The sequence below is a fragment of the Callorhinus ursinus genome, unplaced genomic scaffold (genome assembly GCF_003265705.2).
Source record: "Callorhinus ursinus isolate GAN/ISIS: 27379988/994484 unplaced genomic scaffold, GSC_fseal_2.0 scaffold52, whole genome shotgun sequence".
Taxonomy (NCBI): domain Eukaryota; kingdom Metazoa; phylum Chordata; class Mammalia; order Carnivora; family Otariidae; genus Callorhinus; species Callorhinus ursinus.
The window spans coordinates 8,050,260-8,073,808 of record NW_027397114.1 but is presented as its reverse complement, the minus strand read 5'-3'; the positions used below and the strand labels follow the sequence as shown (position 1 = coordinate 8,073,808).

At 52.9% G+C, this 23,549-nt stretch overlaps 1 protein-coding gene across 1 annotated transcript in view; it reads left to right on the top strand.

The window, feature by feature from the left end:
- PLXDC1 (plexin domain containing 1) overlaps window positions 1–23,549 on the top strand; it is a 55,566-nt gene that overhangs the window by 20,414 nt on the left and 11,603 nt on the right. Inside the window, exons 3-9 of the mRNA XM_025859402.1 lie at window positions 3,641–3,784; window positions 4,080–4,149; window positions 4,779–4,901; window positions 5,091–5,209; window positions 6,177–6,276; window positions 17,023–17,118; window positions 22,078–22,159. Coding sequence (XP_025715187.1) covers window positions 3,641–3,784; window positions 4,080–4,149; window positions 4,779–4,901; window positions 5,091–5,209; window positions 6,177–6,276; window positions 17,023–17,118; window positions 22,078–22,159 — 734 coding nt within the window. The remainder of the gene's footprint in view (window positions 1–3,640; window positions 3,785–4,079; window positions 4,150–4,778; window positions 4,902–5,090; window positions 5,210–6,176; window positions 6,277–17,022; window positions 17,119–22,077; window positions 22,160–23,549) is intronic.

Here is a 23,549-nt window from a genome sequence, read left to right as displayed (position 1 = left end):
GCAGTGGGACGCTTGGGTGGCTCAGTCCGTTAAGTGTCTGCCTTCAGCTCAGGTCATGATCCCGGGGCCCTGGGATCGAGTCCCACGTTGGGCTCCTCCTTGCTCAGCCGGGAGTCTGCTTCTCCCTCTCCCCCTCCCCCCCACTTGTGTGCTCTCTCTCTACTAAATAAATAAAATCTTAAAAAAAAAAAAAAAAAGAAGCCAGCAGTGATTGACTTTCTAGAAGAAAAACATGGCAGCCTGGGTGTTGTCAGGGAAAATTCTCCCAGAAATTGGGTTTCTCACTTCTCTCTTCCCATTCAGATTCCCACTGTCTGTGCTGGTGAAGGACTGTCTGGGGTCTCCCAGGAAGACCCTCTGATCACCCCATGAGCAAGTCTCTTCTGGTTAGTGCCCTTTTGGTTCTGAGGAGCTATTTGAGCTGTGTCAGGAGAAAGGTCTATAGTGAGGAGGTAGACACCTACTATGGGATCTAAGGGCTGGAGATGACAGACAGCCTGATCTCAGGGTCCTGGAAAGCAGCCAGAAACCAGGGCTGCTTTCTTTCTCTCCAGGCCCACATCTCTTTTTCACTCACCCAGCGTATATTTATCGAAGCCAAATACATGTAAGGTCTTCCTTCTCCTCTTTATGAACAAGCAGTCCCACTTAGGACAATGCCCTGATAACACAGAGACACCCGTGTCCTACACTTGCTGTCGGGTGGAGCCAGGGTTTCTCTTCCTTGCTTGGAAAGCGTCTCCCTCACCAGCTTCAGTTCCTCAAAGAAGAGCTTGAGGAGTCAGGGGACTTCCTCCTGTGTGCAGGACGTGCCAGCTTTGGAAGGCTTTCCACGGACTTGGATTCCCAGGGGAGGCAGCTGGTTACTTCATAAGTGGCTTGTCAGTGCTGAGGGAAGATGCTGTCCTTGTCACCGCCCCACATGTTCTCGGTACAACCTCAGGCCCCATCAGCTGTGGGATCCTCGTGACTGAACTAATTCAGCAGGCAGATCCTACCACCCACCATATGCCAGGTGCCAAGCCCCGGGCTAGGGAGGTGCTGGGGTTGAGAAGATGAAGACAACACGGTCCCCTCAGCTCTGTGCCCCATAAATGACCCACGCTGGTCCTTCTGATGCAAGAGAGTTTAACCAATGACTGAAAAGTGGCCCACATCCCCTTCCAGTCGGTGCAGTTACTTAAACACCCGGGAAACAACGGACAGAGGATACTTAAACTCTACAGTTACAAACAGCAAGTTTGTAACAAGAAACAACGGAGGAAACAAGGAGAAAACAACGGACAGAGGAAAAGCCTTTGCCTTTGCGTGCGACTGACCTGGTTTCAGAGGGGGCCTATGAGACACCTCCCCAGTCACTCCACCCTTTGCTCTCTTAGCTGAGGCAGCAGAAACACGTTAGCATCTGTTTGGGCTTCTCGAACGACCAGAGCAGCGTGGCTTCTGCCAGGGGGCCCTCATTTCTGACGCTTGGAGGTTTGGCGAAAGCTCTCACCGGGTGAGTCCCCGGAAGCAGGTGATAGAAACCAGACCCTTCTCCAAGCCTCCAAGCAGCCGTTTTTAAACACAGGTCTGCTCCGGTTCCCACGTGGGAGCTGCATTTGGGTGACTCCCACCATAGCTGCCTGTGTCTGTTCTCTGCGGTTGTCCTGCTTTGCTTGGTAACACGATCCCATTCCGGTCACCAGAATGCGTGGTGGTAGCAGGGAAACAGCGGGTAAGCAGGCCTTCGATGACTATGCTTTGTGACCGTTCACTCGTCGGCACATCCTCCAGCTGGGCATATCCTCTGTGCTTAACCCCCCATAGATAACCATAGATAAAGGCAGACCTCACCCAGGGGGGGATGTCTGTTCTTATAGGAGAGGACCGTGGGAGCCCCAGATGGCTTGTGAGCGGAGTGGTGTGGCCTTGCACGGGCGTTAGAGTCGTCTGACAGCCGCACGGAGGGCGGGTGGAGGGGTGGGCGGTCTGGAGGCTGCAGGGGAGGAACCAGGTGGTGGCTGTGGGGAGGGCCCCCTCCCCTGCCACACCATCTTTCTTCTGCTCATCCTCCCCCCCCCCAACCTGGCCCTGACCCCAGGTCCCCAGAGTGTGTCACTTGTCAGAACAGAGTCTGCCTCTTGGCGGGGGGAGAGAACAGGCATCCTCCATCCCTGCTTGTGCTGGGTCCAGGGCAAGGGCCAGCTGGGCAGCTGACGGGTTGGCAGGGAGAACATGGTCTGCTCTGCTGTGTCCGCAGCCCCTGCCACTGGACAGCCTGATTAAGGACCCGCCGTGTCCAGGGCTCCTCACGGGCAGCAGCCCCATCTCTGCAGCCACGGCTCTGCCTCCTCCCCTATGGCTGGCGCTCCCACGTGGGCTGAAATGCTATGACATTGTCCCCCACCGGGGCTCTGCCACCCTTTCTGCTATTTCCTGTCCTCTTTCACATCCTGGCCCTACATGCTTCTGTGCAGGAGAGGCTTTACAGAATTATCTCCCAGCCTGCTGTGTTCTGGCTTGTTCTTTATCTGCATCGGGCTCACGGTAGAGGTTAGAAATGTCTCGAAGGAACCACTGCTGCTTCTCTCCTCTTTCTCAGCCCTCTGGTGACTGTCATGTCGGCCCCGAGTTCCCCCTCTGCTTAAGGGTTTGTGTCTGTGTGTCCCACTTGCATAAGTCGTACCTCCTCCATCAGACTAGCAGCTTCCCAAGATCCAGGGTCTGCCTCCATCTTTATTTTTTATTTATCTCTTTATTACTTTTTTGAGGGGTGGGGAGGGGCAGAGGGAGAAGGAGAGAGAGAATCTTTAGCTTTACTTTATTTTTTTTTTTTCAAGATCTTATTTATTTGACAGAGAGAGACACAGCGAGAGAGGGAACACAAGCAGGGGGAGGGGGAAAGGGAGAAGCAGTCTCCCTGCTCAGTGGGCGGGGATGCGGGGCTCGATCCCAGGACCCTGGGATCATGACCTGAGCCGAAGGCAGAGGCTTAACGACTGAGCCACCCAGGCGCCCCGAGGAGAGAGAGAATCTTAAGCAGGTTCCATGCCCAGCAGAGCCTGATGCGGGACTCGGTCTTGCAACCCTGAATCATGATCTGAGCCGAAACCAAGAGTTGGACTCTTAACCAGCTGAGTCACCCAGGCACCCCTCTGCCTCCATCTTTAGACTGGTGGCTTCTAAGATCCAGTTTTTTCTTTTCCCTGAAGCAGGGTAACCCTGGGCAGCGACTGTCTCCCCTTCGATCTGAGAGCTCCTTGAAGACAGGAGCGCTGTTTGGGGATGCCCCGTCTGTTTCTCGCTGATGCCCCAAGCTGAACTCTGGCCTGGATGCTCTCTGTGGATACTCAGGGGCTGCAGGGAAAGCCTCCTGGCCTATCTGGAAACGGCAGGGCTGAGCATGGGTACAGCAGGTGTGGATTTGGCTGGGGCCAGAGCTGTTGGGGCATGGCTGTGGGCCTGGTACTGAGCTACTATCTGGGGCCAAGGGGAACCCAGGACATCCAGGCTGAAACGAGCCCTCAAGGCCACAGGTCCTGCTCCAGGGAGGGCGGTGACTTCACATCAGAAGTCTGTACGGGGAAGGGGCAGAGGATGGCTCCTGGCCAGCCCGACTCCTCATACTTCCTGTGGTTTCTGTCTCGGGTGGGGGCAGGAGGACAGCCACAACTACTATGTGTCCCGTCTGTATGGCCCCAGTGAGCCCCGGAGTCAGGAGCTGTGGGTGGACGTGGCCAAGGCCAACCAGAGCCAAGTGAAGGTCCACAGGATTCTCTCCAACACCCACCGGCAGGCTTCAGTGAGTATGCCAGTCCCTGGCAGCGCTGCCTTGGGCGGGGAGGCCGGGGGCCAGGGCATTCGGCCTGGTCAGTGGGCGTGGTTGTGGCCTGAGGTCCGTAATCCGGGAGGTGCTTTCCAGGGAACCCTGGGGGGGCTGGCCAGAGTTAAGGTGCCCACCCCTGGTGCTGGGGGCCTGTCCTGGACATGCCTGCCCCCTGCCCTGTCCAGACAAGCATGGGGCAGTGTGGGTGGCCAGCTTCCTGGCCTCCAAGCCTACAGCTTGGCCCATGCTGATTCTCTCCCGTGCCCTGCAGAGAGTGGTCTTGTCCTTTGATTTTCCTTTCTACGGGCATCCTCTGCGGCAGATCGCCATAGCAACTGGAGGTAAGGCTGTGTTGGTGGGACTGGGGGAGGCTTGGAGATCTCAGCCAGAACCCAAGGGACCTACCTGGGAAGGGTCACTGGAGACAGGGGTGTACAGATAGATGGTGGGGGGAACCACATTGGGTTCTCTTGGGACCCCAGTCTCAGGAGGGAGATGAATGTGTGTGTTGGACCACCTCCGGGACATTGGCTGACTTGTGCGCGCGCGCGCGCGCGTGCACGTGCGTGCGTGTCTGTCCTTCTGGGCCAGCTCAGGCCAGGATTGTGGGCAATCCCCGTATTCCCTGTGCTTCAGTCTGTGAATGAAAGGGAGGAGGAGACTTCACTGAGAGTCTGGCTCTTGGGATCAGGCTCCTTGTCGATATGAGGAGCCCATCTTAGATTCCTGTGCACTTTCCCAGGGACAGGGAGAGGTGGAATTCTATGCCCACCTGGAGGGGCAAGGAGAGCCTTCTCTGCTCTGGAGCCCTTCTGCTCCATACACAACAGACCCGGAGCCCAGCAGGTGGGGATGGGGAACAGAGGTCCAAGATTTGCCTCCAGCTCCATCTGCACCGCCCCTTCCTGCACAGGGAAGCAACTCCTCTAGGCCTTCTCTGGTGATTCCTCTGCCTTTATCCCCACCCCAGGCTTCATCTTCATGGGGGACACGATCCATCGGATGCTCACGGCGACTCAGTACGTGGCGCCTCTGATGGCCAACTTCAACCCTGGCTACTCCGAGAATTCGACAGTCGCTTACTTTGACAATGGTGAGACCAGATCTCAGAGTTTACGTCAACTGGCTCCAGGGATCACTTGGTCCAGCCCCTCTATTTATTTTTTTTTTAAGATTTTATTTATTTATTTATTTGAGAAAGAGAGAGAGAGAGAGCATGAGAGGGGGGAGGTTCTCCCTGCCCTGCCTCCCCGGCCAGTTAGGTCTCTGCTCTCCTCCCCAGGGACAGTCTTTATTGTTCAGTGGGACCACGTCTACCTCCAAGGCCGGGAGGACAGGGGCAGCTTCACTTTCCAGGCAGCTCTGTACCACGATGGCCGCATTGTATTTGGCTACAAAGAGGTGAGTGAGCTTAGCTGCGGAGATGGCTGGGTCTTGGAGTCTTCCATTCAGCAAATATCTGTAGAGAGCCTGCAAATGTGCCAGGCGTAGGCCTCGGTGCTAGGAATACAGCAGTTAATGAGATGGCCGGAGGCTCTGCCCTTGTAGGGCTATAGGTCTGGTTGGGGAGATAGATGGTAATTGCAGGGACAAATGTAGAATCACCACTGTGACAAGTGTTCCTAAGTAGAGGTGCCTGGTGCCAGGAGCGCCTTTCACAAGGCTTCTTTTTTTTTCTTCCTGAGGCTTTTGACCTCAGCAGAGGTCAGGGGAGGCTTCCCTGAGGAAAAGAGTTGAAATCTGCAGGATGCATAGGACCTAAGGAAGCAATGAGGAGAGGGAGAAGCACGTTCAAAGGTCCTGTGGCAGGACAGAGCAGGGCTGGTTCAAAGCATTGAAAGAAGACAGCAAGGCTGGAGGGGAGAGAGTGGGGGGCAAGATAGGGCAGGGGAACACCCAGCTTTGCCCTTGAGAAAGGTCACTCTGGTTTCAGAGTGCAGAACAGAGTGCTGGTGGCTCAGAGGGAAGGCTGCGGGATGGTTTCGGAGAAAGGTGTTGCCAGCTTGGAGTAGGGTGGGGTGAGATGGAGAGAACTGGACAGATTTAAGAGCCAGTGAGCAGGCGAATTAATAGGATTTGCAGATGTGTTAGGTGGAGGAAGGCGGAGATGGAAGAAAGGGTGTGACTCCCAGGTTTCTGGCCTGCGCGGAGGTGCCGTCCACTAAGAGCAAAGGAAAAAAGGAAATGTGCTGGAGATGGTGTGGGGGAGACTTGCAGTTTGGGGGGGGGGCCATTGGATTTGGGATATATTTGAGTCCTCCGAGAGGTGCTGCACAGCAGGCGGATGCATCTGGAGCTCAGAGGGGAGGTCTAGGCTGACCCAACGGTGTTTAGGGAGGTAGATGGAGTCTTTTCCGCCCCGCTGCAGATCCCTATGTCCGTCCTGGAAATCAGCTCCTCCCAGCACCCCGTCAAAGCAGGCCTGTCAGACGCCTTCATGATTCTCAACCCTTCCCCGGATGTACCAGGTGAGTCCCTATGGATCCAGCGGAGCTCTCGATGGGCTTGGACTGAGCTCTGACTGAAGGCGGGTGGGGATTGGCAGTGGAGGGGCTGGATGGAGGACAGAGAGCTGAGCAGGAACTGAGGGAAGACGGAGCATAACGAGTTCCAACTTTTCTTCATCAAAGCAGAGGAACCCTTCCCCCCACACCCCGGTGAAATCTCCAGTGGGAGGTGCTGCTCTGGTTTTGGAGGGGAGAGGAGCTACTCAGCACCCCGTCCATTTAGAAAATCTCCCAAAACACCAAATTAGGGTTTTTGAGTCCTCCCAGGACACAACTATAATTGCAAACCCATCCCAGGTGATAGGAGCATCACAGGATGCTTCAGGGGAAGGAAGACAGTCTCAGCCACATCATTATCTCTCTGTCCTTCAGCAAATCAGATCTCGCCAGCCTCAGTTGCTTCTTCTGTAAAATGGGGGGAGGTGTAGCTGGAACAGCGCTTTTTCCTTCCTGGTCCTCCTCCAGTTCTGATATTTTGGGGGGATCACAGCTCTTTCTCTTCCGCTTCTAACCTCCCTGCGGACTCCCAAGAGGGTCTTGAATTCACATTTCTGGGGGAGGCACTGCAGACACACCACCCTCTGTTTCGAGACCCCTGGCTCGGACACTTTTGAACCTGAGCTCTTCTGCTGTGCAGTGTATGCCAAAGTCCTTCTGTCTAGGGGCGCCTGGGTGGCTCAGGCGGTTAAGCGTCTGCCTTTAGCTCAGGTCATGATCCCGGGGTCCTGGGATCAAGCCCCGCATTGGGTTACCCACTCAGCAGGGCGTTTGCTTCTCCCTGTCCGTCTGTCCCTCCCCGTGTTTCTCTCTCTCTCCCTCGAATAAATAAAATCTTTTTTTTAAATAAAGTTCTTCTGTCTAACCTGCAGGACCCCAAAGAGGAGCAGACCCTTGTCTGTTCTCCTCTATCTCTATCTGTACTTGATGGGACTAGGGGATATTCTGAACTTCACCCTAGCCACACCAGGCTGGATGAAAGGACGTGGGTGGAAGGCACCAAAGTGCTTTCCTGCAGAGAGGCAAGGCGCCACCATTCTGGGAACTCCAGGGATTCCAGGGGAAGTATCTTCCCTGCATCTGTTGGTTGAGTTCAGTCAATACACATGTTCTGAGTTTCTACTCTACACTATGTTCTGGGTGCTCTTGAGATACAATGAAGAGGAAATCATGGAGGGATTCATCCTCTGAGCAGAGCCTCTGTCCCTAACGGAAATCTGAGGGAAGGGACCAGGGCTCATGTTACAAGCCTTTATCCAGCACCTTCCACATGCAAAGTTCAGTCCAGTGTGAGGGGCTTGGCTCTGGAGTTGGAAGCATGGAGTCCAAACTCCCCACAAGCATCTGACCTCTGGCAAGTCACTTATCCTCTTAAAGTTTATCTCTTTATCTGTAGTGGGGGATGTACGTGGTTTGTACCTGCTAAGGTATTGTGAAAAAGAATGCAATGATGCACGTGAAGCGTTCGGTCCGACGTCTGGCGCATCGAGTCTGTGAGTCCTGCTTTAGGATATCTTCCTATGCTAGCCTTTAGCACACGACACAGTGTTCGACAGTCCAGCAAGACGTCTGGTATGGTAGCAAACAGTGCAGAATAGGAGCATGTGATGTCCTGATGCTGGTGTGTCACACGTCAGATGCCACGCCCACAGGACTTTCACATGACTTCTGTAGCTAGTGGGAAAACAATCGTGTACATAGGGGCAATTTTCCAAACTTCACCCATGTACACATCACCTTTGAGATTTTTGCCATTAACATGAACTACTGTTCTGTTATTATGAATGCTTTTCTTTTGTTTTTTTAAGATTTTATTTATTTATTTGTCAGAGAGAGAGAGAGAGCACAAGCAGGGGGAGCGGCAGGCTGAGGGAGAAGCAGGCTCCCCGCCGAGCAAGGAGCCCGATGCGGGACTTGATCTCGGGACCCTGGGATCGTGACCTGAACCGAAGGCAGACGCTTAAACCAAACTGACCGAGCCACCCAGGCGTCCCTATGAATGCTCTTCTTTATCCTAATTTATAAAATGATATTTTTGCACGAATAAATGTACCTGGTTTAAAACTCAAAAGATACAAAAGTTTGTATAGAAACAGTTAGGTTTTGGGGGACAATGGGGGAAAAAAGGAAAAAATTAGGTTTCTCTCCCGTACCTGACTCCTGTCCCTAGTCCCTCCTTTCTGGAGGCAACCCCACTACCGGCTTATTTCTAGAACTATAAGCCTACAGGTGAGCATAGGTTTGGATATTTAACACAAACGATGGTATATGATGCCACTGTTCTGCCCTTGAACGAAGTATATCCTGCCCATCATTCCATATCAGCTCACACCTCATTCTTTTAATAGCTACTTGATAGCCTGTCACACAGATGTACCTTAATTTAGCCAACTCCCTGGACATAGGCTTTACAGCTGTTTCCCATTTTTGCTACAACAAATAATGCAGCAGTGAATATTCTTGCAAGTAGCTATTTTTATGCCCTGTTGTATTTCCGCAAGATAAATTCCCACTACTCCTCCTGCCCCTCCCTGACCTTCCCTGAACACTCAGTGCTCTAGCGAGTGGCTCACCAAGACCCCGCTCCATAGCCCAGTTCTCACTGGCTGGTGAACGCCTGTACTGAGCTGGCTGCTACCTAGTTCAGTATCTCTCTGATTGTATTAGTTAGCTCTTGCTGCATAACAAATTATCCTGAAACGTGGCAGCTTAAAACAGCAAACATATTATCAGCCCAGAGTTTCTGTGGATCGGCATGGCTTTGCTGGGTCCTCCAGTTCAGGATCTTGCCCAGGCAGCTCTCAAGGTGCTTGCCAGGTTACAGTCATCTCAACCACCTATTGGGGTGGGGGTCTGCTTCCAAGAACTCTCACATGAGTGTAGGCAGGATTGACTTCCTTGAGGAGGCCCCCCTCGGTTCCCGCCATGTGGACCTCCCCATAGGAGAGCTAGCTGGCTTCCACCAGAGCAGGCACGCAAGACAGCCGTAGAGGATGGGCAAGACAGAGGCCAGTCTTTTTGTAACCTAATCTCAGAAGTGCCATCCCATCACTTTTGCCATATTCTATGGGTTAGAAGCAAGTCACTAGGTCCAGCCCACACTCAGGACAGGATTCCACTGGGTGTCAATACCAGGAGGTGGGGCCACTGGGGGCCACATTGGAGGCTGCCTGATTACCACACTGATTACCATCCCATCTGCAGGCTCTGAGCTTTATCTTATTTGGTCATCCTCCCAACACTGCAAGTGAAGTCTCTACTTTCTAAACGAGGACACAGAGGCTCAGAGACTTGTGAAGTGACTTTCTTGTGATCACACAGCTCTGAGAGAGAACTAAAACCCAGATCTTCCTTTTTTTTTTTTTTTTTTTTAAACCCTGGGGTCGACCTTTGAGACTTTCTAAATCTAACCCAGCCCCATTCCAGCTGGAGGGCGAATCCTTTCCTCAGCTCCCCAAACACCCACAGCCCTATGTGCGCACATCCCAGGCTGTTTTGTGGGATGGGTAGTTCTTAGCGCCCAGGTACCCGCTGCCTGTGTGCCTTACGGAACCCCATCTGTCTCATTGGTGCCTCTCTCACGGGGCTTTGTGGGCTGGCGGGGTCTCAGGAAATGTGTGTTGGATCCAGCTGTTGTATGAGGCTAAATTAGAGGAAGTCAGATCCCCCCAGGGAGTGTCTGCATCTGAGCTTTGTCAGTGATTCTGGAATGAAAGGCTGTTTTAGAGCAAGCCAGGGAGATGTGGGGAGGCAGGAAGAGGGGCAGGGGGAGGAAGCACAGCCCACCTACAAAAATAGGAGGGCAGTTGTGCCTGTTCTGATTATGTCATTCTCTGGCCCCTTGTTGCTGCAGCAGGAAGTCAAAATCCTTAACGTGGCGTTCAAGGTGCTGCGCAGCTGACACAGCCTTCATCACCCACCACTCTCTGTCAGGCATCACTGGTCTGCATGCCTTGTTCCCCAAACGTGCCAAGGGCTGTCCACACCCCTAGGACAAATTTCTTTTTTTTTTTTTTTTTTTAGATTTTATTTATTCATTTGATAGAGAGGACAAACAGCGGGAGAAGCAGACTCCCTGCTGAGCTGGGAGCCCAACATGGGGCCATGGGGCCCAATCCCAGGACCTGGAGATCATGACCTGAGCCAAAGGCAGATGCCCAACCACCTGAGCCACCCAGGCACCCCTCTATGACACAGTTCTTGTATAAAATGGCGCCCATTTTAACCCTTTTGTCACTTGGCAAAATTCTCGTCATCCATCGGTCCAGCTCAGATATTGTCTGTTTCCTGCAGCAGAACTCATGGTTTCCTCAGGCCCCTTCTCCCCAACTGGCCATGGGATCCTTGGGGGCTCACCGTGGCCCCAGGGCTTCGCTCAGTGCCCGCGGCAGGAAAAATGAGGACTAGTGCAAGAGAGGGTGACCCTGAAGGGAATGGGAGCAGCAGAGACCTTGTCCTCTGCCCTCTGGTGACCCCAAATGAGAACAGAGGCCTGATGCCACTTGAGGTGGAAGAAGTACTTTGGTAATTAATTGCATCTCTCTCTGTCCGAGGTTTTTAGCCTGGCTCCGAGCATAGACTTTAGGAGGAATATTGAAGGGTGGATGGAGCATATTCATATGCAAGCATTTTTCTGGGACAGCATCCATGGCCTTCATTGGGTTTTTAAATGGGCCACCACCTCTGCTTTGGGGAGTGATGGATTTTATGTGGCTGAGAGGTCAGATTCCTCTGGGTCTGCTATTCAACCCACAAGTAGGGAATTAGTTTGGATTAGGCTGAGCTGCAGATAACAGTAAATCCCAAATAACCGTGAACCGTGGCTTCAGTGAGACACAAATTCAGGGGCAGCCCTCTGGTCTGCAACTCCTATTATTACCACAGATATCCCCATTGTCCGAGCCTCCCTGGGACACTGCCACCAGAATGGATGGTATCGCTGTCTTTGTACCCAAGCCCCTCCCTGCCTGGAGTGCAATGAGAAGTGGAGGCTGGTTTCCCCACTGTTCCAGAATCCCCCATATTCTGAACCCCCCATACACTGAACCCAGTCTGGTGTCTGGTCTGCGGGACTGTCTCTTTCCCCAGGCTCCACTTTCCTCCCACCCCTGCCTGAGGGCGGCGGGTCGGGGTGGGGGGGGCGGAATTCAGCACAGTCTCACTCTTGGGGTTGAGAGAAGGAGATGCTGCAAACAGCCAGAGTTTATCTTACCATTATTTCCTTACATAAACTGCTACACCGGCTTTGCAGCAGAGAGCCTGCAGAGCATGCCTGATGCAGAGAAAAGATCGATGGGCAATTAGCAGCAGCTTTTTGCAGAGGCACACAAAACATACAAGGTAGCTTATAGGCTCTTTATTTGGCCTCCGGGGCCCCCAGAAGTCAATAAAATTTCCTCTATTCATTTGTTTAAGAAACTCTTCCTTGGGCAGGGCGCCTGGGTGGCTCAGTCAGTTAAGCGTCTGCCTTCAGCTCAGGTCAGGATCCCAGGGTCCTGGGATCAGCCCGGCATCGGGGTCCCTGCTCGATGGGGAAGCTGCTTCTCCCTCCCCCACTCCCCCTGCTTGTGTTCCCTCTCTCAAGCTGTGTCTCTCTCTCAGGTAGATAAATGAAATCTTTTTTTTTTTTAAAGAAACTCTTTCTTGGGGCACCTGGTGCCTCAGTTGGTTAAGTGTCTGCCTTCTGCTCAGGTCATGATCCCAGGTTCCTGGGATTGAGCCCCACGTCACTCTCTGCTCAGTGGGGAGTCTGCTTCTCCCTCTCCCCTGCTTGTGCTCTCTCGCTATCTCTCTCTCTCTCTCTCAAAAAATAAATAAAATCTTAAAAAACAACTCTTTCTTTCATGGACAGGATAAAAGCAACTTTAGTGTAGCCAATGTCAGAACTGACAGAGGTTCTGAATTAGTGGAATCAGTTCATGAGGATTTCATTATTCAGGGCTCCAAATTGTAGCCCACCCCTTGGGATATGGGACCCTCATTGTGCTCACCTCTGGGGTCCCCTGCTGGGGCTCCATTTATGATTATTGAATGAATAGTCAAATGAGCAAGGAAATACATGAATGAGGGACGCCTGGATGGCTCAGTGGGTGAAGCGTCTGCCTTTGGCTCAGGTCGTGATCCGGGGGTCTTGGGATGGAGCCCCGCATCAGGCTCCCTGCTCAGCGGGGAGTGCTCCTCCCTCTGCCCCTCCCCCTGCTTGTGCTCTCTCTCTCTCTCTCTCTCTCTCTCTCTCTGTCAATATAAATAAATAAAATCTTTTTTAAAAAAGGAAATACATGAACAAAAAGACACAAACTTTTCCCAAAACTACCATGTTATATTTTTTATATTGGAACCACCCATTTTGGAGGGCAATTTGTGGCAGGACTAGTCAGTCTGATTTCTTCTGACCCATCCAACTCTTCCCCACCGGTGTCTGGTTTTGAAACAAAATGGGACATGTAAACCTCTCTTTTGAGCTGCTAATGTCTCTTGTTTGGGCAGAAGCTTTGGGCAGACGCTTTCTGCGTCTGGATCTTAGTATTTCTGGGATCTTTGATGAGTGGAGGCAGAGATAAAAACAGAACGTCTCAAACTGCCAGAAATGTGGCTTTGGCGCGGCCTCTCTGTCTTGGTTCCGGAGGGATCTGTTGGTTATGCAGATGGACGTCATCATCTTTGGGCGAGCCCCAGATGTTGGCGAGATAATCCAAAAGCAAATAACTCAGGCAGGGATATTAAGAGTTCTGTTTATAGAGAAATAAAAATATTACCAAAGCCATACACTCAAACAAGTACAAGTTGGCCGCTGAAGTGAGCAAATATTTTTAATCAGAGGTCTATTTCCACACGCCCACCCTCATCTCCCTTCCTACCATACTCATCTCCCCTGCCTTCCGGTAGGGCTATCAGTGACGGTCTTTGGGGCACATCTGACCCTGTCTGGCTGCGTCCTTCCTTGAAGCACACCCCCAGCTCTGGTTCCTCGGCCCAGGTGATGGGGAGACCCATCCCTAGATTCTGGTGTGAGGTTTGCTGGGAGCCTCGCCTTCCCTGGTTGCTGCTTGTGTGTCTCTATCCCTGAAATCGGCCTCCTTGACAAGTTCATGTCTCCATTCAAGTCCAACCCTGACTCCACTTGTCGCTGCCATTTCACCTTCCTTCCCACTCTGGGGACAAGCTCTCCTCTACATCCTCGCAGGTGGAGAGATCCGGAAAGCCAGCTCTCCTCTCCTTTGAGCTCTAAGGTGGGAAGGGGCATGTCTGGCTGCAGAGCCCATTGGGGGCTGCCCTTTTGAGAAAGGCCATAGTCTGGTGGGCTGGGGAGGAAGGGCGTTCTTCCTTTAGGCTGTGGACTGAAGTTATAATAAGTTGCTGAAGGTTTTGTGACTATCTGTAATCCACTCATTCATTCACAGTCATTTCTTGAGGCCCTGTTATGTGCAGGGCCTGGTGCTAGGGACTGGGGGGTGGAGGGAGCTCACAGCCTGGTGGGGCAGGTGGCCAGCAAAGTCAATACTGATGAAGCGGTGTGACAGGTAACACTGGACATCATGCAGGAAGCTGTGAAGCTCAGAGGAGGGGCCACTAACTGTGCCCAGGGAGGGTGGAGAAGCCTTCAGGGAGGGCGTGTCCTTTGAGTTGAGTCTTGAGGGAGGAAGCAGATAAGGAAGAAAAGTTTACATAGACTCTAGACCCCATGGTCTCAGGCCCCTTGGAAGATCTGCAATTTCACTTTGTTTTCTTCCCCTTACATTTTAGTGCTAAAAGGGGTGATTTTTCAGAAGGAGAGATGGCCCTTGGGGGTGGTGTGTGGGACGGGGCTGTGGAAGGCTGCCCGGGTGTCCTCTATCTAGATGTCCCACATCCCCTAGGCTCACTCAAATCCCAGGCCACCTTCCCATAGCAATTGGTGCCGCACGGGGAGGGCCCTACAGCGCCTACGGACCTTTATTAAAGAGTAAAGATTAAAAACCGAGCAGAAAAATTACAGAAAGCTGACCTTCCTCACCCCAATCTTTTCCAGACCCCCCTCCTGCTTGGCAACGGGCCTTTCTTGTACCAAACAAATTGTGTGTGTGTACAGGGTTCTGTGAACCTCACTCCCTCAGCTTTTGACGGAGGAGTCTCTCCTCCGAAGGACCTTGGTAACCCTGTAGACATCGGGTAGTGACTGCCTGAGATATATGAAGTTTTCCTCTCAGCTCCTTCCCTTTCAGACTTAGGCTTGCTTAGGAAAACAATAAGCACACAATTACTCCATCTTTGGGATGTTGGCTTAATTATTTATTTTTACTGAAACGTTGTAAATGTTTCCCTTCTACCCTTTCAGAAACACAAATACAGTGGTCCGCCCCTTATCTGCGGGCACACCTTCCACGATCCCCAGCGGATGCCTGAAACCAGGGGTAGCACTGAAGCTTATAGATACTATGTTTCTTCCTATGCACACATACCTATGATAAAGTTTAATTTATAAACTAGGCACAGTAAGAGATTAACAACAGTAACTAGTAATACAATAGAGCAATGATAGTAATGTCATGTTATAAACGTTAAGTGAATGTGGTCTGTCTCTCAAAATATCTTCCTGTACTGTACTCACCCTCCTTTTGTGAGGAGATGGAGGGAGTTGAGTGGCGTTGCTGACGGGGCGGGGGCGGGTAGGGGGGGCAGAGGTGGGTGTGGGGCCACAGACCGTGAAAGCAAAGCCGCGGATGCGGAGGTCGACTGCAAAGAAACCAGAAGCTACGGGGGCGGGGTCCCTTGTGTAGAGTCACGAGAGCAGAGTGACCACGTCTCTTCCCGATGGTGTGTCCAGTGACTCCAGATTGTTAGCTTGAAATCAACCTGGGGAGTATTTAGACCACAGAAGTCAGCAAATGCCACCCACCAGTCAGGACTCATTCATTGCATAGGACGACGTTTCCGGACATTCTGCCGCTGGGAATGTTTCAGGGGCTGACGCGGGCATCACTGCTCTCTAGCACAGCAGTGTGGTATGGTAGGGAGAGAGCACCAGACCAACTGCGGTTCAGTCCTGGGTTAAGTAGGAGGCATAGATTCCGAGATCAGGGATAAACCAATGACAGAAACGAAGGTGAGATGTTCTTTTAAGCAGATTCAGGAGGAGGGCAGGGGGATGGGGCACCCAGCACAGGAACCCCTTCCTTTCACAGCTGGGCCTGATGAGTTGTGCTGCCACCCTGGGGAAGATTCCTCCAAAGCACCTTCAGCAGAGACAATAACTTACATTCTTGCCTACTCTCGGCTTCCAGTACCAAAAACCCAGCTCAAATTAGCTTAAGTGGAAGGGGTAATATGAAGTAGCCCAAAGAACAAAAAGGAAGAACTGAGAGCCAGAGAGACAGGAACCAGGGCAGGACACCAGAGGCTGGAGAGCCACCTTTATGTTCTGCTTCATGAGGCTTGTGCGTGAGATTGGACCTGTGGTCATTCACGGACTTGGAGCTTACATTTTCTCACCTTCATTGCTAGAAAGCAAAGGGCCTTTGGTTACAGTCGAAAAGCCCCAGAGAAGGTCTCTGATTGGTCTGCTTGCATCACATGCCCAGCCCTGGACCAATCACTGTGCAGCCAGGGAGGAAGGGTCTTGGAGGAAGATGGTAGCTCCGGTGCAGATCACATGTAGGAATGGACTCGGGGTAGTTCCCCAAAGGGAGTGCTGTTTCCAAAAGGAAGAAGGGGTGCTGGGCAGGCTGAACACTACATGACTCCTTCCCCTTGTAGGGAAATTCATTCACGAAGCTCGTAGGCTGGCTGCTGGCCTTTCAGAGCCTCAGGACCCCCCCCCCCAAGTCACGGTTCTTGGGTGGGTGTGGGCATGCAGTGGGATATATTAAACATCTCAGATTGTCATTTTAGGAGAAGTCTTTTCATCCTCAATTCCACTTTCTTCCAACCAAGTGTGTTGTAGCAGGTGTTTCTGTCTTTCCACATCACAGACAAGAAACTGAGGCCCTAAGATTGGGAGCAGAACTCGAATCAGAACTCAAGTCTCTTGACACCGATGTCCTGCAGGGAGTTCCTGCAGGGACTGAGGCAGAACATAAGCCCAGCCCCTGGCTGGCTGGCCCTGAAGCTCGCTCTGGCTTCCATCCAGGACAGGAGAGGTTCTCCAAGTCCAACCTGTGCATCTGCAGACATTTGCAGAGTGCTCACTGTGGGTCAGGTTCAGGACCAGATGCTCACAGTCTAATGGCCCTAAATAGACCCTAATGACCCCACATATGGGGAGTGCAGTGGGAGCAGGGTGCCTGGCCTGGGTAAAGAAGAGGAAGGAGCTGGCGAAGGAAGGCTGCTTGGAGGAAGTAGCTCTGAGCTGGATCTGGAAGGATGAGCTAGACAAGGAGAGAAGGGGTGGAAGAACATTATGGGTCAAGGGAACAGCAGCTGTGAAGACACAGAGCCATGCAGAAGCATGGGAGCTCCTACGTCCTGACCTCAGGGGCAGCCAGGCCTGTGTGTGGAGTAGTTTGACCTGTTGACAATACAAAGCTCCCCTCTCAGGGTCAGCTCCTGTCCTGTCTCTGTAGCTTCAAGATCATTGTCCCAGGTTGATGAGTTTCTTCCTCCCCTCAGTGGCTGCATCCTGACTCCCCAATCCACTTGCTGCAATCTCTTGCCCACCTATCAGGCTCCAGGGACAAGCCTCGAAGGCTTCTGGCCATGAGATGCTTCTGATGATGGGCTCTGCCTCTGTTTCAGAATCTCGGCGAAGGACCATCTTTGAATACCATCGTGTGGAGCTGGATCCCAGCAAGGTCACCAGCACGTCAGCCGTGGAGTTCACCCCACTGCCCAGTGAGTAGGGGTCGTCCCCCACCGAGGGAGAGCATTCCACTGGAAAGAGCTTCATAGTCAAACAATCTGGGTTCCATTCCCAGGCCCACCACTGACCCCTGTGTGGGTGTGGCCGCCTAATTTCTCTGGGCTGCCATTTCTCATTTGTCACATGGGCCTAACCCCACTTCCGTCCCAGAGCTATGGTAAGGGTCAGAAGCAGGGTAGGTAGAGTTGAGGACAAATGTCAGCTCTGACAGTAGCTGGCACATCCTGGGCCTGGGTCGTGGTTTGTACTTGATACAGGACAGCCATGGTTATTGACACACAATTAAAACCCAGGAAAGGTGTACCCCTGAGAATTTTTAGACCGAGCCCCCAGGAAAGGTAATCCAGGAACTGAATGAATCGGTCCTTACATTTCTTTTTTTTTTTTTTTTAAGATTTTATTTATTTTTTAGAGAGTGAGCAAGAGAGAGAGAGTGTGTGCGCAAGTGGGGGGAGGGGCAGAGAGCGAGGGAGACGCAGACTCTCCACTGAGCAGAGAGCCTGAGATGCCGGGGCTCAATCCCTGGATCATGACCTGAGCCGAAGGCAGACCCTCAACCGACTGAGCCCCCAGGTGCCCCATAGGTCCTTACATTTCTTGTTGCATTTTCCTTAGGGGAGGAGTAATGCCGGAGTCCACAGGCAGGAGGCAATAAAGGAATTTAGCCAGCAGTCCTCCAAGAACCATGGCTCCGGCCCTCCCCCGTGCCCCACTCACCTGCAGTTGAGGCCACATGTCCATGACCAAGGCTCCAGCTACTGCTGTGGACCCCACAGTTGGATGTGGGTTGGATGCTCTTCGGGATATGGTCAGGGCAGCTGGGGAGGGCAAGGGAGAAGACGGGACTCTTGTTCTGGCATTTTTACTTTCTTTTTTAAAGTTTATTTATTTATTTAAGTGATCTCTGCACCCATCGTGGGACTCAAACTCATGACCCTGAGATCAAGAGTTGCATGCTCTCCCGACTGAGCCAGCCAGGCACCCCCGTTCTTGCATTTTTTTCTTTAAGATTTTCTTTCTTTCTTTATTTATTTATTTGACAGAGAGAGACAGCGAGAGAGGGAACACAAGCAGAGCGAGTGGGAGAGGGAGAAGCAGGCTTCCTGCCGAGCAGGGAGCCGGATGCGGGGCTGGATCCCAGGACCCCGGGATCATGACTCGAGCCGAAGGCAGTCGCTTAACCAACTGAGCCCCCCAGGCGCCCTCTGTTCTTGCATTTTTGAAAGAGAGTTTTAATTTCCTCTCCCGTCTCACAGTACCTGCTGGCTTCCCTCTGAAGCCGTGGCCTTCTCCCTGCCTCCTGGGGCCTTTCCTGCCTTGCCTCCCCCTGCTTCCTCTTCCCTGGGGATTCTGGGAGCAGGGGGGTGGAGAAAGAATAAGGGGAGGAGGAAAGTTCTTGAACACTAGGCCTGTCTCTGCAGGGCTCAGCAGGTGTCTTCCCCTGGAAAGAGGAAGGACACAGTCACCATGGGGTCACAGGATTAGGGCCCCTTGCGGATCACAGCCCCACCCCCACCGCAGCTGCCCTCTCTCTTAGGCAGGAGACACCTGGGGCCTGAGAAGCAGGGGTCCCTCAAGGACTGCCGAGGGCAAACCTCAAGTCCTAGGACTTGAGTAAACTGCACTTGGGAGCAAGGACATCCAAGGGCAGGGTAACTGCCTGGGCGGAAGTGAAGCGTCCTGGGAATCATTTCTGGGACACTGTCTGTACATTTCAGCCACTTCCCACCCCTCCAGTGAATTTGGTGAGCGTTTAATAGCTCGCAGGAGGTCTGAAATGCAGATGAGAAATAAAGGTCAGTGGGTTGTACGCATACCCCACGGAGGCTCCCAGGCTTTTTTCTCATGGCCAGTTTGCCTGGAGCCTTCTAATGGGCCTCCAGAGCCACTGGGAACGAGCAGGCCATGGGATCCCATGTGGGTACCCCTGTGGGTGTGGCTGGTGGGGCAGGGGGCAGCGCTGCCAGGGCTAGGATTTGAGCCCCTGGAAGGCCGTTTAACTTGGTCCCGAGAAAACTCAGCATCCCCCAGTGCAGGATTTCTCTCTTACCTTTGGGTGGGGGAGGACTTAGCCAAGATTGGTCCAGAGGTGTGGATGGGCTATCTCCAAGCCATTGTACTCTGTGGCAGGTTAGTCCGGGTCCCTCTTCTCGAAGACACTCATGAAAGGATGGCACAGGCTGAGGGTGGGAGCTGAAGCAGGGAAGCCCACCGTGGGACCTCAAGGCTAAGCGCTCAGGCTTTTGGCTCCCACAGACCTCAGTTCAAGCCCAGACCACCACTCCTAGCTCCATGACTATCTCTAAGCCCCAGTTCCCTCCCTTGTAAAATGGGGTTAACAAAACCACCCAGGCACCAATTCCGTAAACACTGGTCAACTGCTTACCACGTGCTTGTGATGGGGTGCTGTTCTATGCCGTCTGGATACAGCAGGGGACAAAACAGCTGGAGAGCTCCATTCGATTGAAAGGATGCAGTGCCACCTACAGCCAGTCGCTCCCACAGTGACTGAAGGTGACACGCTGTGCCCACAACAGCTTTTCTCCCACTCACCCACGGCTGGTTCCCAGCTGCCATCTTGCTGGGGGTGCATGGAATGCAAACTGGCTCCCTCATTAATGGATTGCAGGAGAGTCCCAGGAAGACTCACGTAGCGAGGAAATGTGTGTGATAGGTATTGAGTGGTTATTTTTCTGAGTCAGTTGTCACTTCTTGCTGCCAGCGGTGTGTTCTGTTCCATGCAGCTGCTCGTCGGAGGAGCCTTTCTATTGCGCACAGTTATTCTGGGTGAGGGCCTGGGTCTCCTTGGGATAAAACGCACAGGTTTGTGGCAGCTGCTTGCCACCCAGAGGTCATTCTGGTTCTCTTCAGAGTAGTGCTCAACTGCAAGCGAGCAATGCTTAAAATTCAGCCCCCATACCTCTTGCCCCCTGCCCCCCGCCCCGGCCCTCTCTGCTCCCGGGCTTGGCTGGCACCAGAGGGGTCCACACGCCGTCCAGCAGCCCGCTCCCGCTAACTCCTCTGCTCTCAGGCTCTGCCCTGCCCTGGGCCAGACCCCAGCTGTCGCTGCTCCTCGTTCCTGTCACCCTCAGCTTGTCCGCTCGGCCCAGCCCATTAGCATTCTGGTTGCTGCTGGGAACACGGCTGCAATGGGCTCCTCCTGGGCCTCTGCGCGCAGGGGCTTTTCTGCTTGGACTTCTCCTCCTCCAGGAGAGCGGCCAGGCTTGCTTCCTCCCTTCTCCTGATCTCTGCCCAAACGACCTCTCCTCAGAGGCGCTCGCCAACCATCCCGCCTCCCTGTTGTGCGCCACTATTTTTCGCAGCTCACCACCGGAAATGCTAGCGCAGACTTTGTTGTCTGTGTACTGCCGGCCGCCTCCTGCTCTAGACTGCAGGCTCCGTGCAGGCAGCGCGTCTGTCTGTCTTTCCCTGTCCACCACTGCATCTCCAGCAGCCGGGACAGGGCCTGCGGCAGGCGCTCAATACATAGTTGTTGAAAGATTGCTTCGGGGCGCCTGGGTGGCGCGGTAGGTTAAGCATCCCACTCTTGGTTTCTGCTCAGGTCATGCTCTTGGGGTCCTGGGGTCGAGCCCTGTGGCAGGCTCTGCTCTCAGCAGGGAGTCTGCTTGAGGATTTTCTCTCTCCCTCTCCCTCTGCCCCTCCCCGTGCTCACGTGTGCGCTCTCTCTCTCTCTCTCTCTCTCTCTCAAACAAATAAATCTTTAAAAAACAAAGAAGAATGAATGCAAGCATGAATGAGTAAGTGGACGAATACCTGGTCGGTACATTGAGGGGAATGAGTAAGACCACAGTCAATCACAAGCAGCATTCACAGGGCTCGCTGCATGGCCAGCACTCGTACAGACCCTCACTCGGTGTCACCTCATCTCATCCTCACTGCACGTCTGCCCAGCAGAGAGCACCAGGATCCCTCTTTTACAAAGGAGGAACTGAGGCACAACGGGGTTCAGTAACTTCCCAAGTGAGATGTAAACCCAAGTGAGCAGAGAGACCCATATACTCCCTGGGGTAGCTTGCTGCCAAGCGGAGAGGGAGAAGAAAGGGATGTAATTATGAATGCCTGGTTTACCCCCGCGGACCAGTGCTCAGGCTTCCCTGGGAGGTGAGTGAGGAGGCGGAGACAGGCCAGGGGAGGATCCTGGCGCCAATCCCCTCACAGGGACTGAATGAGTGCTCCCAGCTAGCACTGGCTGGGGGGCAAACCAGAACATCTTAAACATCCTTTTCTGTGATTATAGCCAACAAAAGTGTATTATAAACATTAAACTTGTTAGACGACTAGCTCTTGTTCCTGTCACGAGAGGAAACAGTGATGTGACATAGTAGTGAAGCTAACCCTATAATGGCAATTATATTGCAATATAAAGGTGTCAAATCAATGTTATACACCTTAAACATATACAATGTTATATGTCCACTATATCTCAATTAAGACAAAGAATCCTTCTCAAGCCTGTAATTGTGGGCAATAGCCCAGCAGTATAACTTCCCAGGCTAGGTGAGATCCCTTTGTCCATGCTTCGAGGCCCCTGTAATTTTCCTTCACAAGCCTCATCACAATGATAATTACGTAGTTATGTTTGCTTGATGATCTGTTTAGTGTCTGTCTGCTCATAGGACTGTAAGGCCCAAGAAGGCAGGCACCAGGATTTACTGCGCAATCCCCAGCACCAGCTCAGGGCCCGACCCCCTGGGGACGGAAGGAGGAAGGAGGAAAATGGGGGGAGGGAGAAAGAGATGGAAGAATCTAGGGCTGGACTCAAGTGAGGGTGGCATTAATGACTTCCAGGGTCCCTGCTAGTCAGGGACTCCGTACTTCTGTAAGGGCCCAGCACTGGGGAGAGCTGTGCCTTTTGGAGGTCCATGGAGATCCATGGAGGGTCTGAGGGACTGCCACCTTCTCTCTTGCAGCCTGCCTGCAGCATCAAAGCTGTGACACCTGCGTGTCCTCGGACCTGACCTTCAACTGCAGCTGGTGCCATGTCCTCCAGAGGTTTGTGCCCCGGCTGAGCCTCTGGTTCCCATGGGCGGACTGTGGAGGAGGGGCAGAGGGTGACATGGCCCCCCTCCCTGTCTCGGGCCTCATTGCCAACATGAGAGCCTCTCTAGCCTGTCTACTGTGCCCCCAGGACAAGAATGTCGCAGAAGTGAGTTTTTCCGTGAGGCCTGCGACCGATCAAGGTGACTGTGTAGCAGGGTCCCTGTGGTGACGCTAGGTTTCTGGAAGACCATCCAGGAGTCCCATCTACGGCAGCTCCTCTTCACACCCCGGAAGGGTTGGTTCATCCTAGGGCAGGGCTTCTCAGAGAATGGTTCACAGCTGTGAGGATCGCAGAATCAGCTAAGGCTTGTGTTAGATATGCAGATTCCTGGGCCCTACCCTGGCCCCCAGGATCAGGATCTCTGGGAGGGAAGCCCAGGAGCCTGCATCTCAACATGGTGCCTCATCTGCAAACAAGTGTGAGACCTGCCATCTCCAAAGTCCCATTGCCGTTGGATGAGAGCCCCATGACCCCACCTTAAGATCCTTGTCAGGCTGTAACGGGGTTTCCGGAAAATCAGGGCTATGGAAATTGCAGGCATCTGTGGAAGGTTGGGTCAGGCTACAAAGCTGTGTTTGCTTGGTTTTGGAAACAGGGAAAACTCCGGATGAGATTCGGGTTCAGGGATAAAGTTCTTAAATCCAACTCATCTTCCATTCCTTGTCCTGAAATCATTTCCTCACAGATTAGACTCAGAATCCGAGCCCTGTTCTTCCGTCCAAAATAAATAAATAGCAGGGAGGGAAAAAAAAATTTCTCTGGGGACTTGGGCTCTCATGAGAGTGGGAAGCCCTATGAACTCCGAGAGCCTACGAGGCGATCTTGAAAATTGCAAATTACAGAGTCTGCGTTCCACGCAGCTGTGGGGCATCTGTCAGCGTTTCCTTTGCTCCTTTCAAATATCCCGGTGCAGAAATAGAAGCTGCCGCCGTCATGGGCGGCCTGGCCAGCACAGGGCACAGCCCGGGCTGGGAAGAGAGGGGGCTCCTGTGTGTTTTTCCCACCAGCTGTGCTCTTATTCACTCTCTTGGGGGCCTCAGTTTATTTTCCCCATAAAATGGGCTGTGGTGATGTGGCCCTGGGGGAAAATGGGTGAGGAACATGTCATCATTTTCATTTCTCAACTACCAAAGAGCATTTTTGCAAAGTGTGCAGGGCCCTGTGCACGAAAGGCATGGAGCCTCAAGAGAATACCTAGGGTAGACCCCAGCTTGGTCTGTCCTGCAGTGTGGCTTTGCAGCCTGGTCCACCTCGGGCACTCTCAAGTTTGTGAGCCACTGTCTCAGCGTGGAGAGATAGTCCAGATGACCTCAGTTGAGCCCTGGAATCCTGGGGCTGGCT